The 17,398-nt window shown below is 45.4% G+C and overlaps 1 protein-coding gene across 11 annotated transcripts in view; it reads right to left on the bottom strand.

The window, feature by feature from the left end:
• The window catches only part of LOC120809203 (transcription factor SOX-6-like), an 83,210-nt gene that overhangs the window by 46,102 nt on the left and 19,710 nt on the right, over positions 1–17,398 (bottom strand). For all 11 annotated transcript variants that reach the window (XM_078083238.1, XM_078083241.1, XM_078083242.1 and 8 more), the window contains 2 exons: positions 8,573–8,792; positions 6,467–6,677 (listed from right to left, as the gene is read on the bottom strand). In XM_078083238.1, coding sequence (XP_077939364.1) covers positions 6,467–6,677; positions 8,573–8,788 — 427 coding nt within the window. In that variant the 5' untranslated portion in view covers positions 8,789–8,792. The remainder of the gene's footprint in view (positions 1–6,466; positions 6,678–8,572; positions 8,793–17,398) is intronic.

The following is a 17,398-nucleotide window of genomic DNA, read 5'->3' as shown; positions in this document are numbered from 1 at the left end:
AGGCTTTTTTAGTTATTAGTTAATCTGCTGATTATTCTCTCTTTTTTAGTCGGTTGGTCACAAAAGACCTAACAAATAATGGACAATCAATCAACGTACTTATTATTTTCATGTTTTTCGTCGATTAAGCTCTAAAGTAAAGCTGAAGATCATTTATTTAGTTTAGAGAAATAAATCGGGCCCCAACTTTGCCTTCCCACTCTGACTTTGATTCCCTCCCTTGCTAAAAATACTCACAAAGTAGTCCCTCGGCGTTGTGTGAGGAGGCACCGCCGCCCCGAACTACTGAAGGTGTGAGGTTGATTCTAGAAAAGCCCGGCTGCTGATCCCTGCATTGCAGCAGAGAGGTCCGGCCGACCTTACGGCTCTGATGTCAACAACTACTGCGGCCTAATAGTCTGGGTGTGAGGAAGCCACTCGCATCCGCGTCAACCAAGGACACCGTATCTTAAATCTTTTTTTAACAGGAACCAACCGTTATTATTTGTTTGAGAAGGAAAACTGCAGCTACAAGGTCATTTGGGATTTAATTCATAGTTCATTCATTTAAAGTAAAGCATCTATTCACTGGTTAATGGCAGTGCTTTCATATTTAATTGATTCCCTCACCCTCCCAGGGTTGCAATTTCTTTTCTTTATTTTTTTTAAAACAAATAAACCAAAAACTGTTGATGAATCAAAATTACCTTTTCTCTGAAAACAAAGTTCTGCGGTATTTTTAATTAATTTCAGTCCTTGTATTCACACTGAATGAAACAAAACTTTGTTGGAATACATAATGCTGAGAAGAAAAAAAGATATTGGTGTAGAAATCGCTACTTTTAGATCAACTCCAACAAATGGGACTCGAACAGACTCGAGTCCAGAGTGCAAAATTACTTCTTTGTCAAACGCACGCTTTCAAAACACCAGTTCAAGACCCGAGCTTCTGGTTCCACTTTAGGCATGATATATGACCCCCCCCCTCTACTTAGCACACACACACACACAGCACGTTGTGTGGTTCAGACACAATAGAAGCGTTGTTTTGGGTCGGGCCCTTGGGGGAGGCTGATGTGGGCGGACCCTGTGGTTTAGGTCACAGATATGAGACGGGGCTGTCGGGGAGCCAAATATCAGAAGAGGGGGGGGGCCTGGTGGTGAGGCCGGCGGTCTGCAACCGCTCTGCTGACCCAATGAGGAGAAAAGGGAGAAAGTGGATCCAACATGCCCGGACGGGCGGCCACACAAATCTCTGTCTTGTCAACGGCTTCATATCAGGAGATCCTCCTCAAGTTGTCTGTGATGTCATCATACCATCATGAACGCCGAATGACCTTCAACAACTGTAACTGGCATGTCCGTCAGATAGGAGTGAACCAATTTGGGCATTGTCATTCGTTAACACCTTCCACTGTCTTCATTTTTTGCGAATATTAATAAATACCTACATACATTTTTCTTTGTTCATCATTATAACAAAGAATAATCAGCCTCAACTTTTCAAAAAAGGAAATCCCCACACAATCCTGTTGGCATTCCCAAACATGTTTTTAATCAATTTTCAGTGATGTTTATAGAGCAACTTAATTGGAGATTCATCACTGTGTAGCTCTCAAACAGTCAATCACATGTCACGCTCCACTGCCTCCACTGTTTGGGCTTGGTCTTGTGATTTTTTTTATGCTGCAGTCACATCACGTCGGCTTCTGTCAGATGCTCAATTATCAGGTGAACAGTTTGGCTTTTAACTGAAATCCTAGAAGAAGAAAAAAGGAGGACTTGATGAAATCACTCTTTAATCGGATTCTCTTGGACGACGTTCAAAACTGTTCCGGCGAGACCGCATCGCATGCGCTCGCACCATATGCTGGCTGGCCCGCTGCCAAATGTGTAGTCAGGACTCACAGGCGGTGGCTGATCATTAGTAAAGAGATCCCTATCAATTACAGAGGAGGAGATCGAGACCGACCACAAGGAGTCCAGGGGGAGTCGGCCCGTTGGCACGGCCCAGCGGAGCGCCGCGGACCCCCAGACGGCGACGCACGAACCGTAAATATCAATACCCTGAACACACAGCTGTGCCCCGCCATTGGTTCGCACAGCGTTTTAATGCTAAACCCACAAAGCTCGTACCTGCACACGATCACAGCTCAAGCTGCCAATCCCACGGAGGAGGGCAAACAGTGGAGCCCAGAGCGTGTTAATTAGCCAATAGGCTTAACTCTCGGGGGGCCGACCCCACTCGCCCCGTTAAGCTGTCATCGCAACTACTTCCACCTGAGTGTATGAATCGGTAAGCACTCACCCACACGCACACAGACACACAGACACACACACACACACGGGTCGGGCTCGCAGGACTGCTTTAAGTTCAAAGTTCGGTCCTGACCTGCAGCTTAGTTGAAGAAGCCTGCCGATGTTTTTCCCTTCAATAAGTGCTTCTGACAGCTAAGCGGCCCTGGATCAAAAGGAATCTCACGGCTAATGTCGATTTTTTTTTTAGTCGTTGAACATCGCGGCGCGAAAGCACAGGGGTGCACTAGTCCACACCGCCTCCTGTGCAGACCCCTCGGCGAGAGGACACGCTTTCCACAGTTTGAGTGGCGGTAACAGCAGAGATGTTGAAACCGGCTTTCAGCGGCGAGGGAGAACAAAGCCAACGAAGCCGGGCAGAATGTCTCTATTGTCCCAGCAGGAGCGGGGTGAGAGGAAGGCTTGGCCTCGTTCTGACCTCCGCTTCCATCTGGGGAAGCCATTATATGGGTGATCGGGTGCCGAGCTCCTTCAAACTGTACAGCACAAGTTTATGCACAAGGACGGGGTTCGTAAAACAGCTGCTGCATGGGAAGCCACGAGGGGTCACCAGGCAGCGTCGCTGACGAGGACCCAGTCGATCAAATGCAAATAACTATTTATTATGCAAATGTTGGAGTAAGAGATAATTAAGTTGCGTGTGTGTTGTATTGTGATATGTTCTGTGCTTTGTTCACATGGCAGGGCTGTTTAAGTGCATGCGTTTTAGTGCATGTGAATGCGTGTGAGTGAGCCCTACTGTCTAGCTAACGCTAATAACCGTTGTTGAGAGCCAACCCAGTGGAGGCAACGCAAATGCCTTTAAAAACTCAGTTAGGTCGCTATCAGGACTTTATTAGATGTTGTTAACAGGCACTAAAGTATCATCATATTTTCATTTGAGAAAACCAGCGGATTGTTTTCAGGCCTTTTAATCGTGCATTGCTGGCACTGGGCTGTAAAAATTGGAAAATGACTTTTTAATCACAAGCTTAAATGAAAAAATGAATCAATTCCAAACGGTCCTGATGACTCACGAGAAGAAAAACATGGATTGTTCGCCTGTGATGCCGGACTGGAAGCTGGAACATTTGGTCATTGGTCGGGGTTTCTAGTGCCTCACGGTAGCAACGAAGGCCTTTCCACGCTGATGGGTTTCAGCATATAGGCTCTGACTGTCTGTCAACTCCGTGATTGGAGAGGGCTCATAAAAAAAACATGAGACAGCAATGTCACATCAGGTCTATGGGCTGAAGCCTCTGAAACATGCTGCTTTCGTGTTGTTCCTATGGCATGAACAGCCGCACGGTATCGCCTCAGACATAAAGGTCCAATAGTGTCAGTCTTTTATGAAATGATAAAGTAGGTCATTTATGAATACTGTAAAACTTTTCAACGGGAGGGTGAACTCAGGTGTTTTCTAAAACATTGAAGCAGCAAACATTTTCCTTCGAAAAGACAAATATGATTATGAAAATGAACACGATACGTCTCATTCCTTCCTAAATTAGTCACGCAGGTGTCCGTTTTATAACTGCCCCGCCGCAGTACAGCATGGCGGTAATTGAACCTGATCTCATTTGCAAATTAAACACGTGGTTTGTACAGTAGCTCACGAGGGCCCGGGGCCTCGGCCCCGCAAGGGAGGGATGGTAAGTGTTTGCCAGGCGCCAGAGCTGCTCTGGCCACGTCACGGCTAACTAGGTGGGCACGGGGGGCACTGTGCCCATGCCGTTAACAGTTGGTCGCATGACAGAGGATGGAGGAGCGCTTCCATTCCGCAGCACATCTCCTGCCCACAGTGTTTTTCTTATGATGTTCCCCGGTGCCGTCCTTGTACATCTGTATGTATTCAGTAACCAGTCTAGCAGCTTAATAAGTACGTGCTGGGCGCTTTAACAGTATAGAATAAGCCTTTAGTACATTTAAACCTTCATATAATGCAGGTGCAACTCAACCTTAAACAATAAATTGTCATGGCGGTGTCGGACCTTCACCCTGTTGGCTCACATGTTGTCAGAAAGGACCCGTTCACAGCAACCAGCTGTGTGGTAATACAGCCAGCTGACACATTCTTAAAGACGTCTTAATAAAGCTTTTAAAAGCTGAGGCGGCAGAGACAAAGAAAAAAAAAAAAATCACCCGCTTTGCAAAGCGAGGCCATGACTATTCATTGGATCTGTCACAGGCACTTAAGGGCAGCGCTGAGTAGCGAAGAAGGCAACGGCGTGCCGACAGCGGGTGAGGCTAACAGCGCCCACACCTCAGCTCAGGGCTACAGAGCACGGCGGGGTCAGTTAGGCTAAGTGAGCGCTCGGTGGCTAATAGGCTCCGTTCCATCCGACCACACACCCCATCTAATCTGGGCGAGGTGGAGGGAGAGGCAACGGACAACATCGCTCAGGCTTTAATGTGCCATTTGAGTGCGGATGATCACATCCAGTGGTGCTGCGGTGGGATTCTGCACAGACTTCAAGTGTCAGTCGAGTGAACACAAGAAGAGTCCGGAGGGAAAAAAAGACTTTTATTACGTAGTAAAGGGCTTTCTGCCGCGCAACTATTGAAAGACAAAGTGATCCGTCAACAGTGTCACATGTGGGATCTGTATCGTGTTTCGAACCTTTGAGTTCGAAAGTGACACACGAAAAATCTTTTAATCGGCAAGGCCGCCATTTGAGGAGAGATCCCAAAAATGTGCATTCAAGGGTTCCTGAAGTTAGACGACCATGCCATCGTCATGTAAAGAAGGAGAGGAAGATGTAACGAGACAAAGAAACGGGTTTGGAGCTCCAGGGTCGAACTCGCTCAATGACGCATTCAGCCGCATCCGGCTATTGATCACCTCTCATTTCAACATAAATCATTAGGAAAAGGGGAACAAGTGGGTATATAGGCGTACAATGCATGTTTACAGTGCTTCTTCAGGGAACAGCCAGTCAGAGGGAGGTTTAAAGGGCCCAGAGTTATTATTCACCTTAACACTGTTTGTGCCTGGTTATATCGCTCATGTTAAGCGCGTTTCATTTTTGTCCACACAAAGCGTGATCAATGCCGCTATAGTCCTTTGGGGACGGGTCGCTCTGCTAATTAGCAAAGGATGAGCCACACTCAATAGTAGGCTGAGATTTCCTTTTTTCCCCCCAATGAAGAGGAAATCTGAGTGATTCTCGGGATTAAAGACTTCAGCTGTGCTGCTGATGTCGGATCCACTGATGACCTGTTTGTCTTTATGCACCAAAGAACGTTCATCAATCCAAGAACAACACATAAAAAGTAGTAAAAGGAATATTAAACGCACGATTAAAACACATTATAATGTGCTCAAACAATAGCATTAATAATACACTATGTCCATTGCAACAACCAAGAATCTGTAAGTATGAAGCAGAATAATATTTGACCTTTAGTGTGTTATTGCCATTGTTAGGAAGCAGTGTGAATATGTATGATTGTCGTCCAGCTTCGAATAGTGAACATTGCTTTTGCTACATTCTCTGAAATAGAGATAAAAATGAAGTTCTTGTTAACATTTCCTGTGAAGGATTATTTTAGAATAAAATGCAGCTTCAGGAAATGGAAAAAAATTGTAGAAAATCAGAAGAAGACAAACACTTCAACTTGTCCCCCAGCATTTTTTTTTCCACTTATGTCCCCTTTCATTTGTCAGGAAGATGTCACAACCCTTTTTAACACACACACATGTTTTTTGTTTCAAACCAGTTACGGTAGATAATAAGGTAGAAGTACCTGTCTGCTCCGCCTCTGGCTCTGCTGTATCAATAACAAAGTGAAACCTTTCAAATGAGAGAGATAAAGCGCTCCTCTGATATCACCATGATTACTATGTGCACCTAACAGGTAGGAGGGGTGTCGGATGGTTTCAGATCTGACTCGCTGTGGGCGAGCTGAGGCATGCTGGGAGACTCTGCTGTGTTACTGGTGCAGATCAGAAGCGCAGGCGAAAGGGAAACCTGTGTTTTCACTGATTGATATTGTGATCTAACGTGCAAAAGGACCCGTCAGTTGTAATTTTAGATGTTCAAAGATCCTCTCGGGAGGGTGCGTTCGGAAAAAAGGGAAAACAGAGCAGAGGTGAGACCGCTCACGCTTTGAGTGCGAGGGAAGAGTAGGTGAGGAACAACAGCATCTTGTGAATCGAAGGTGAGGCAGCAAGTCGGAGACTCCGGCTTACCGTCTTGTTCCGTCTTGGTCAGCTCCACCAGTTTCTTCTGCTTCAGCGTGTCCACCACATCTGCCAGGCTCCCCTTGCGGCGCTCCGGCGTCCCGAAGACGAGGCCGATCATCGGCTCCCCGCGGCCCCTGGAGTCCTCCTCCGGCTTGGGCGGAGAGGTGGAGTTGGTCCGGTAGGAGTAGAGCGAGCAGCCTTTACTGCTCTCGTTGTCCTGGGAGGAGACGCATTTACAGAACAGGTCACAACTTCATGCTGTGTTGAAGAACACTTGAAAGTACAGATTGAAATGTTAACTGATCAAACCCGTTTGGCACAGGCTATTAAAAAACAGAGGAGTCGCCTCCCGATGGCCATTTGAGAGAATGCAAGTTCAAGGCACTTTATGAGTGCAGAGCTAGAGGTCGTCACCTGGGATCCACACAAGCAATCGTAGATTAGCTAAACGGATTTTAGACTAATTCAAGTCATGTACCGCGAGGTCAGTTTGTGAATAACAATAAAATAACAGTGTCCCAAGTTTTTACCAGGCTGAAAGTTCCACAAGAAGCGACGTGTTGACACAGTAGTACCCAGCGGTGTACTACTAACTTATTAAGTATATCGCCGCTCCATGAGGTGCAGGCGGGGGGGTTTCGTCCCGCTGCTGTTTGCTCTGCTTTATTATGAGTTAAGTGAGAGGCACAAGGGGTCTATATTTACCGATACGATAAGCCCCTCAAGGCGACCACATTGTCCCACGCAACAGACACTTTGGCACAGGTGTGGTAACACGGGGCTATTTCTGAACGCTTTCTCCTCCCCTTACAGAGTGGGGGGGATCTCCTAGAACTTTAGCAGGCTTACGTTTCAAAGACAAGGGGCTTTAACTAACAGCGGGATCTTAAGGCGCCCTTGAAACGGCTCCCGGAGGCCCTCCTGTACACTTTGTCTTTAAGCGGAAGATGCTCTGTAATGAGGATTAGGGTATAGTGTGTCACTCGCGGATTGTTCAGGTGTGTTTTACAGGTCCACACATAATGCCACCAAGAAGTGTGGTGAAGGCAGGAAGGCTTGATGATCCCATCATTGTAAAAACCAAAAGGTCAGAGAGAGAGAAGGGAAGCCGGCCTGTCCTTCCATACCTTTGCTATCCATTCAATGTGTTTTTGTGTGCTTTAACCTTTTTAAAACCCTGTTATATAATAGCGGAATGAAAAAGAAGCACCAACTCCAAACTAACTTTTTACCCCATTTTAGTTAGAAAGGTAGATCTTCTTTGACGCACGGTTGTCCTTCTCCTTGTTTCCTTTGCTTAACTCATAAGTTTGAGGGTCAGTTGACAAACATAAATAAATGTTTTTAGGTTTTGAATTAAGTTTATTCCTTATTAAAAAGCGCTGACCTGACCAAAGTGTCAGGTCAGCGCTTTTTAAGAGTCCTTGTTGGAAGTTGAGCAGCTTTTAGGCCACTTTGAACTGAAGTCAAGATTTCTCTAATCTTGTTGCCGTTAAAGTATTTACTATGCACAGAGAATCGTTAACTTGGTTATAGTCTCGAGATAACAACAAAAAAGATAATTAAGTTTTAGTCGGATTAGAAGTATGAACAGGACTTTTGTTTGGGCAAATATTAAATATATTCTGCCACAACATAAAGAAAGAAACTTTAGTCTCAGAAATTTGGACTCGCCTCAAACTGGCCTCTTCCATTAGGGACCAACAGAACCTGCAGCCAAGTTACTAACACACACACACACACACACACACACACACACATGAAGGCAGGAGGTGGAGATGAGAAGAACCAAGGGCTGTAACTCTCTGGAGGTGAAGCCTCACTGGGCTGCCTGTAGCACTGCCTGCAGCACTGAGACCAGAGAGGACCACTGCTGGTTGTGTGCGTGTGTGCGTTCAACGGGTGTGTGCGTTGGATGGTGCACAATCATCATTATGCATGACAATTTGCACACCCTGCGTACCCCTGCATGTATTTCATGAGTGTTTTATGAGCCGTGCGCCCTGAGTGTGTACACTATGTACACACACACACACACACACACACCTCATTTCTTTTATAGATTTGAGTTACGGCAACATATCTCAAGATAAGATATGATCAACATCTCACCACCACAGCAGGCACCATGCTCCCCCAGTCCGACTCAGTAAGCTTCTCCCGGATTGGCTGCAGCTCGTCTGGGTGGGGTCGCTCATGCGAGGAGGGAGACGGCGTCTCCTTCGGGCCTTCTCGCTCCTCGCTGGTCCATGCCGCGTGGTCATGACCCATCGCGTCCTCCTCCTCAGACTGTGGCTGAAAGGGAGGTGTTCCTCGCATGGAAGACATCGTTCTGTGGGGGACAAGACAAAGTGGTTTTTTATGGCAGTGATTAGACCATTATGGAACATTATTTCATGCTAGTTTAAGTGGAGAGGGGAGGAGAGGAGAGGAGAGGAGAGGAGTGGAGAGGGGAGGAGAGGAGAGGAGAGGAGTGGAGAGGAGAGGAGAGGAGAGGAGAGGGGAGCGACTTCATGTACACATCATGTACTTTTATTGCAACCTGAGAAACTTACACTTCAGGTAATTCATGCTGAATGTTACACACTCACACACACACACACTCACACACGTGTGCATATGTGCATATTAAGCACATACTGCCTTGGGGTTATCTATTATATTATCTATCTATTAAGCGGCATCAGGGCCGCTCATCCGCCATGCTGCCGCGTTTAAGTGGAAAGAAACCTGTTTTACTCAAGCGAGCCTCTGGCTACTACATCATTTACTGGAACGACTTCCCTTTGTTGCTCTTTACTTATGAGGACACTTATTCCCTCAACCCCCCTCTCCTGTAGCCTGATCTCGGCCTAAAATTCCCATTCCAAATCCAAACACAAGCCCATTTTACAGAGTTCTCCACATCTTTTTGGACTAATTGGTGCGTTAAAGGAAACGCACACAGATTTTGGAAAGAATCATGTCACACACGCAAACACAAGCACTCGTATACAAAGAACTTCTGCAAAGTAAAACAGATTGCCACATCAGATTTAGCGGCCAGTAAATCACAGCGGGCCGTCGATCTCTGAAATACGAGGCCTCCTGGGAGCGCTTACACGTAAATCTGCCCCTCAGTCGATCGGCGCGCGCGTGTGTGTGTGTGTGTGTGTGTGTGTGTGTGTGTGTGTGTGTGTGTGTGTGTGTGTGTGTGTGTGTGTGTGTGTGTGTGTGTGTGTGGAGGGCGGCAGCAAAACCACTTATACAGGTAGTTCATAAGAGTGAGATAAAAGATTCAGTCTTTTGGAGAAAATGTGACAAAAATACAGCGGAATAAAGTTTTGTTCCACACGTGTGCATCTGCTTCTACGGTGGGTTTTGTGGTGTTATTCGACACCACAAAACCGAGGGTCACGATGTTCATTGCGTGGCATCTTTTACTACATATGTCAGCTTCCAGCGACTCTCTCATTCAAGCACACATATCTCTGTCCGATTTAATCTCCTCAGGCTCTTTGCCAGCTACACTGTGCAAAATGATGCCAGTGAGGGGATATTTTACCATTAAGCCGTGATAGTCAATATCTTTATTCTAAATGTGGCTCATATGACGGCCAAAACAAAAGCTCCCTTTTGGTCCAGTCACTGTCATTTCACAGCCCAGTCTCACCCAATGGCCTGTTAATGATGCTGCAAGTTGATGTCAACCTGTAATTTAGTTTTCAACAAGAATGTCACCCAAAGCCTGATTTAAAAAAACCTGGATTAGCAATAGCTAATATTTACATTTCTCCAAACCTCCGTTGTTTTTACACGGCAGTGTGAGTGCATGTGATCACAATCAGACAACCAGCAAACAGCAAATGACTAATGCAGAATCAACTCCTGCAATCCCCACTGAAGCAATGAGGGACCCGGGGGGGGGGGGGGGGGGGGGGGGCAGAGGAGACCCTATATTTAGCTGACAATATTGCTGGTGCTGTGTTTATGGCGGAGCTTAAGACTCCGGTTCTTGGAAGTGGGGTCTCATGTGCCTCGCTCCATAACTCGCTGCCACTGATACGGCACCATGGTGCAACAGGACGGGGGTTTGTTGGTAAGCATGCCGCGGGGGCTTCTTGTGATTGGTCTGGGCAGGAGAACAGTATACTTCCTGCCAGGAATTCGATGACTCGGATTTTTTAACTAACACGGCAAATGTCAAGCTCTGATAATCGATTGCTGTGGAATGACTTTAGGAACTATGGTCGCTTTAAAAAAAATGTTTGTTACATGACTTTGATATTTCTGATGGATTGTCAAAAAGTTTTTGTATTTGAACAAAAGTGTTAAGCTTGGTTTTGGCAACAAAAGTACCTGGTGAGGTGAAATGATTGTGGTTGGATTTAAAATAACTCTGTAGCTGGCTGTGGTAGGTATAAGTTACACCAGGATGAGTTTCACGAGAGGAGCAAATAGCGGACTCCTGGCTGAGAGACCAGTTTTTGTTTAGGACGTCCCACCCGCCCCGTGTGCGCCTTCACAGCCTTTTTTCTTCTTTGTTCATGATAACTCGGATAACTGGCTACGAACGCTGTAAGAGAACAGCTGAGAAACAACAGAAAGTGCAACAGTAAAGAAGTAGAAATCAGGCATAATCACAATGGGTTCAAGCATGCTGTGCGATATCAAACAGTACATATGTACCCACGAAGAAGAAGAGGAGCTCTTATTAGAACCATTATGTTGCAGCTGCTTCCATCATGTCATGGAGGAAAACAGAGAGCCGTCACTGTTTTCTGTCTTTGTCGTTCCACTCAGATTGATAGTTTGCAGAAGCTTTCAGAAGATAGCGCTGCACTTAGGAAAAAGATGGATGTGCGTAATGAGTGAAATAAGCATTTATTTTGCCTAATGTGTGAAAAATGTCAAAACATTTTGGAGGTGTGGGTTTTCCCTCTGACCACGGCTCTCACGCACGTCCATATCAAGTCCTTCCCCAGTGAGACGGAGGGAGAAATTGAATGATTATAGCTGAAGGAACAACATTTTCCCAACGAGACCAACAAAAGAATGAATTTGGCAACGTGGAAACACTCTCGGAAAACAGTAATTTGACACTAATGTCACACCGATACCTGAAAAGGGACTTTTTTTTTTCATGCACGCATCGCCTTGAGACTCTTTCTGAAAAGTTGTTTCATATTGACAGTCGTCTAGAAAAAGATCAACTTATTCCTCTGAAAGCAGTTCTTTCTAACTGAAATATGTCTTGAAAAGTGATACCGGTGAGGTTTTTTGATTTTTTTATGAGTGAGGTTTTCCATGAGTAGGGTTAACATCTCGGTTGATCAGAAACCTAATTAAAATCACAATAAAGGTCTGATCAGTAATGTTATTGTTCTCTTTGAGCATATTTAGTTCCCTTCCCTCCTTTGTTGCTTTTGGACATTCTCAAACCTTTAATCTCAGAGACACATTCAGAAAACTAACTGTTGCTGGTGGACGGCTCGCTAAGTCCTCTTCTGAAACGTGGACAGTAACTTAGAATCCCTTTGTGAGGGGAAGAAAAACGAAAACCGGGGTCGGAATTTGGCAGGAAAGCGTTGTTCAGATCTGGCCTGGAACCTGGCGACTTGGCAGAAACAATCAGGCATTGTGGAGCGCGGACGGAGAGGGACCTGTGACAGATGAGAGGGCCCCCTCTTAGAAAAACAGTACACAAAGCGCCATTCACAACCCAGGTCCCTTCTGCCACTTGTGGAGCGAGAGAAGGGCTCCGACAAAGGCCTGCGACTCGACCAATTGGGTGTAAAACCTCCAGCCGTCCCAGCGGGTTAGAGCCGAGGAAAGTGGGAAAAAGGACAAAAACACAAGAGAAAGAAGAAAAGTGAGTATTTTTGATGGAATTGTTTGTCCCTGGGACAGTCCTAACGAAAGGACGAGGTGTAAGAAAAGCAAAAGGAAACTGGAGGATTTGAGGAGAAAAAAAGATGCAAAACAATCTAAATCACCTATTTGTATTTTTGGTATTTTTGGTGCCAAGTTACTCCTGATATTCTTTGTGAACAAAGCTAAAAAAAATGATAGGATGGTTACATATACAAAAAAAGAACCAAGTTGTAAAACATCTTTTCAAAGGGATACTCGATCGATTCAAATAAAATCGTAGCCCCGGGGGGCGATAAATCCTGACTTTTAGTCCCTTGAAAAGGTCGGGCTGTAGCAGAAATGCTGAATCCTACACCTTCCAACAAGGCAACTCGATAGCATCTATCATTAGACCTCTAGCCTAAACCGGAAGTTCAGTGGCCCTCAGTAAAAGTCTGGGGTCGTACCAGGCAACCTGGAGGTGTAACCGAGTAGCAGGGCACCGCTTAGAACTTACCTGCCCTGGATAAATAAATGAGAAAAGAGAATCGGCCTTGTATGAGAACGGCCCCTAAATCTTGCGTCGGTCTGGACTCTCATTAGATCATCGCAGAGTGCCGCACACAGAGGGCACTGTCACAGGTCACGCGTGTGGAATGCGAACACACACACGCGCTGCCCTGTTTTCTCCCAGATATTCCCTCGAAATAGAAATGTTCAATTGCAACGCTGGTTACCCCCCAAAACCAGCCCACTTCGTCAATGCCTCAATGGCAAGAACAGCAGTTTTGTTTAACATGGATTTCACTGTAAGAGGCCACTCTGTGTCGGATCACACGGCAGCTACACGGCACTTAGGATTTTGTCTCTCATCGTAAGGACACCTGGAGCAAACATGGGGTTTAATGTCTGTTTGTCCTGCTGATGGAAAATCTTAATCGAAGCCAATGATGGAATACTCAAATCATGAATGCATCGTTTGTGCGGTGGGTGTAAACACACATCGCTATGCCGGGTCTCTGTGTTCAGGGACCCGGACCAAAACCGCAGACCCCGAGAAATCCAGAAGTGCCCTTATTGACCAACACCCTGCCTTGTGCTTGTTATTTTTCCTGGCACGCGAACGCCCTCCCAGCTAACACAAATACAGTACACATATGCATTTATCTGCTTCATGGCGACGATACAGAGTGAACCATTGAAGAAACCATTGAAGACCAAAGTCAACACACGGGGGCTCAGAAGGACCGTTTGTCTACTAACTCACGCCCAAGGTAGTTGGAAGACCTGGACAGAGTGAACATTTTGTCTCTTTATGCTTAGAGTAGAGCATATTGTCCGGGTAGATATGCCATTAGACAAACATATAACATATGCACGTTAAACAGCGTCCTGCAGCACTTGAATACGTATACGTAATAAATCTATTTAACCAAAACTGTTCTCCATACTTGAAAAAAGATCAAGCTGCTTTCATCATTTGAAAGCAGTTGTTTTGAGTCTGGTGATTTCAGATCCTTTCCAACATTTTGTAATTTTGCTAAACTTCTGTCAAAAAACAACTTGTAGTCTAACTATGGTGAACTAAATAAAAAAATGCATTAATTCTACCAATGATGATTTTGACACCCAGTACATTTAAACTTTCTGTCCTTTTTCTTCCTTCATTTAAGTCTCCATAATGACACTCGGCCTGCCTTCCCTCCCTCTATCTTCTCTCTGTTGCCTCACCTCTTTTACCCTCGATCTATATCGGCTTAAAGCACAAACCGCCTACCATTTGACAAACACCTGACTTACAGGAGGCCGCATCAAACAACCACATGTCCTCTCACTTCAAACCACTATCCTAATCATTACACCGATTACCTTTGACCTCCAACGTAAGGCAAGTAAGCTTGTTACACAAGTTTTAAGCCTTGTTGTGCTTCGACCTGTACACAAGGTAAAATCCTATTATCTTGAGAATATAGATGTCTTTTTTCCAAGAATGAAAGACATTAACTTTGAAATCCTTCGTACGTGTCCAAAATAGAAGATTCAACAAGATATTTTTCTAAAGCACTCAAAGAAACAAAGACATCTTCACAATACGTTACATCAAGTAAATTAGGCCGATTGAGACATCAAAGCGGCTTCATTTTTCAAAGGGTGGAATTTCAGAAGTATCACTGGCAGTTAAATCTATTTCAGGGTGACATCAACGGTAGAAAGTCACGATAGAAGCCGGTGGCGACGCGACAGCTGCCCTCACACATTTTTTAGAGTAATTGCATGAGCCCCACGGACAGCAGCAGAGAAAAGTGAGCTTCAATAAGTCATTACAGGACTCCAGGGTTTCACCGCAGCTAAGAACAATAATCCCACATCCGTGTTCACTCTTTTTTTATGGTTGTTCATTTACATCAGTTGTCCATCCCCGGGACACATTTGTTGAGACGTGAAGGCACAGGGGGACAAAATCGCTCTAAAAACACAGCGGATAACAATTGTGTTAATTGTTCATTAGTTCCAGTTAGACAAATACATTTTATATTTCTCAATTGTGAATAAATATGATTGTATTCATCGTAATGAAAAAAAAAAAAAAAAAGCATTCCAGTCAAACAAGGAGAGGAACATCATCAGCAGGGTGTCCAAACAGGTGGCTTTTAGAGCGCCGGGAGACGAGAAAGGCTGTTAATCCCAGATTAGGACTGACAAGTCGTTTCACTGGATGCCCCCATTGTAATCCCAGTTGCCTTTCTATCCTCTGACAATGAGCTTTGTTTCCTCTCAGAAGGAGCTCTGAAGGTTTCCTCAGCTTTGTCAGCAGGAAACGGCTGCATTATTCAGAGTCATGCTACTTCCAGCCCGTCGCAAAACAACATATTTTTATTCAATTATTGACCGGCCGGAATGCATAATGTGTACAGATGGTTCTAACATCATAGCGCAGGATTTAATTGATACTCATTTTGGCAGCGTGTAACTCTGCCACACATACAGACATGTCAAGGGAAAGAGGAGAAGTAATTAGACTCCTTAACACTTTAGGCGGTGTGACACTCGTGTCCTTGGGTCTTAAACTGAGTGCAACACCATTAACTTATATTAATAAGTTCTAGTAAAATTGTAACAGTATTATAAATTGACATAAAGACTACAGATGAAAAATGACAATTCTGTGATAAAATGATGATTTATGTGCTCCTACCTATTCCAGCATGCTTTGATATATAATTATATTGCTTATTTTACATCTTTACTTTCTTCCATTCTCTATGTTTTAGATCATTTTGACAAATGATCTAAAACATTACAATAAATAGAACCTAAATGATGAGCAATAATAGTAATAATCAAAGATTCTGTTTCTTGTCCTCTACAGCCACATTCTCGTTTCAAAGTTCCAAACAGGAATATAGCAGTTAACAACTCGTGCAACGTAAAGATATGGTGATATATACCAGTGTGTGAGCCATGTTCATTTGCGGCGCACTGCATTCATACGACGCTTATCCCCCGACGCCTCCCCGACCCGGGCCGTCGCTGCAGAGGCGACTACCCACGTTAGCTCTTTTCCCTGACCCTGAAAAACGAGAGGCAATCCCTCAGTGGGCCACCTCTGGAAGGACAGGTCCAATAAATCCCCCCCCCCCCCCCCCCCCCCCCGACGTGAACGCAGTGTATAGAAGGCAGAGGAGAAGCGAGGCCGGTGACGTTGGAGCAGCAGTGGAGCACCTACTTCTCCTCCACGAGCAGTTTGTCTGCTTCGCCGGTTGGAGGCACGTCGATGTCCCCCCGGCATCAGCTGTCCAAATCCAGACTAATCCTTTCCTTTCCAACCCGGCTGCAGCCACTTGTTATAGAGTTTATGTTTGGCTGTGTATATCCCGTTTCCCACCGGCCCAAAAACAACGTACACCCACTAACATCTGGCTTTTCTCTTAAGTACGTTGCAATTGGCATTCATTCCCGGGACAAATTACCCCGCAGCAGTCCCAGGTATCCGTGGCTCCAGCAGCAGTAATGGAAATATACAATAAATGAAATCAAAAGGGATTTGGACCATTTTCATAATTCATTTGGATGTACAAGACTTAAAAAGAGATGTAAATGCTCTCCTGAATGCCACTGCAGTCGGACAACATTCATTCCACCTTGTTAATGGCCGAAACGCGACTCATTCAAACCCACCAAAACCATCTTTATTAGTCTTCACACTGTCTTACTCCATTCAACGCGGCACCGGGGACGGGAAGGCCAATAGACACATGTAGGCCAGCTGAGAAAGAAACCTGCATGAGCCACGCACTGCAACGTGGACACAAGCAAGCTGTGAAAACACGGGCACATTGTTTGGGCGTAGGTGTGAGTGTGAGCCGCGAGGTCGAAGCTACGACACAAGGCGTCCATTGTCCCAACGCATTGTTCTCAGTGCACAAGGCCTCACTTCAAACCACGCAGGGCGGGTACACAAGACTCAGGTGGTATGGCGTTATATTTGTGCCACAATTCTGAGCGCGTAATTGTAAATTTTGAGCACAGAGAACTATGTTGTAGCAAAGAAAAACATTCCGCAACATTGCTGCGCTCTCTCCACCTCTTCACGCTGCGCTCGCTCGACGGTTCACTCACGCGCTCGCTCGACTTGCAGCAGCGTTACATTTGTGCCACAAAACCAACCAATCAGAGAATTAAAGAAGGTCCATTGTGATTGGCTGTTGGTCTCCAATCACAACGCTTCCTAAAGAAGATGAAAAAAAGTGATATTAGAAGTCCGGCTAGCCACCATCAGACGTGACCGAAGCAAATGATGAGAACAGCAAGTGTTTTAATCCAGGCCATTAGCATTTAGCACAAATGCTGCAAACTTCAACAACTCGCTGAGCTTCCGCGATGCTGTAGGTAGTTTTACTAGCGTTGTGATTGGAGACCAACAGCCAATCAAAATGGACCTTCTTTAATTCTCTGATTGGTTGGTTTTGTGGCACAAATGTAACGCTGCTGCAAGTCGAGCGAGCGCGTGAGTGAAACGTCGAGCGAGCGCAGCGTGAAGAGGTGGAGAGAGAGAGCGCAGCAACGGCTGCCTGCGCGCAGAAAACCAGTTTGTGGAGAGGGCAC

This window comes from Gasterosteus aculeatus, chromosome X (assembly GCF_964276395.1).
Source record: "Gasterosteus aculeatus chromosome X, fGasAcu3.hap1.1, whole genome shotgun sequence".
Classification (NCBI taxonomy): domain Eukaryota; kingdom Metazoa; phylum Chordata; class Actinopteri; order Perciformes; family Gasterosteidae; genus Gasterosteus; species Gasterosteus aculeatus.
The sequence above is the reverse complement of the archived record's forward strand: the minus strand, read 5'-3'. Positions and strand labels throughout refer to the sequence as shown.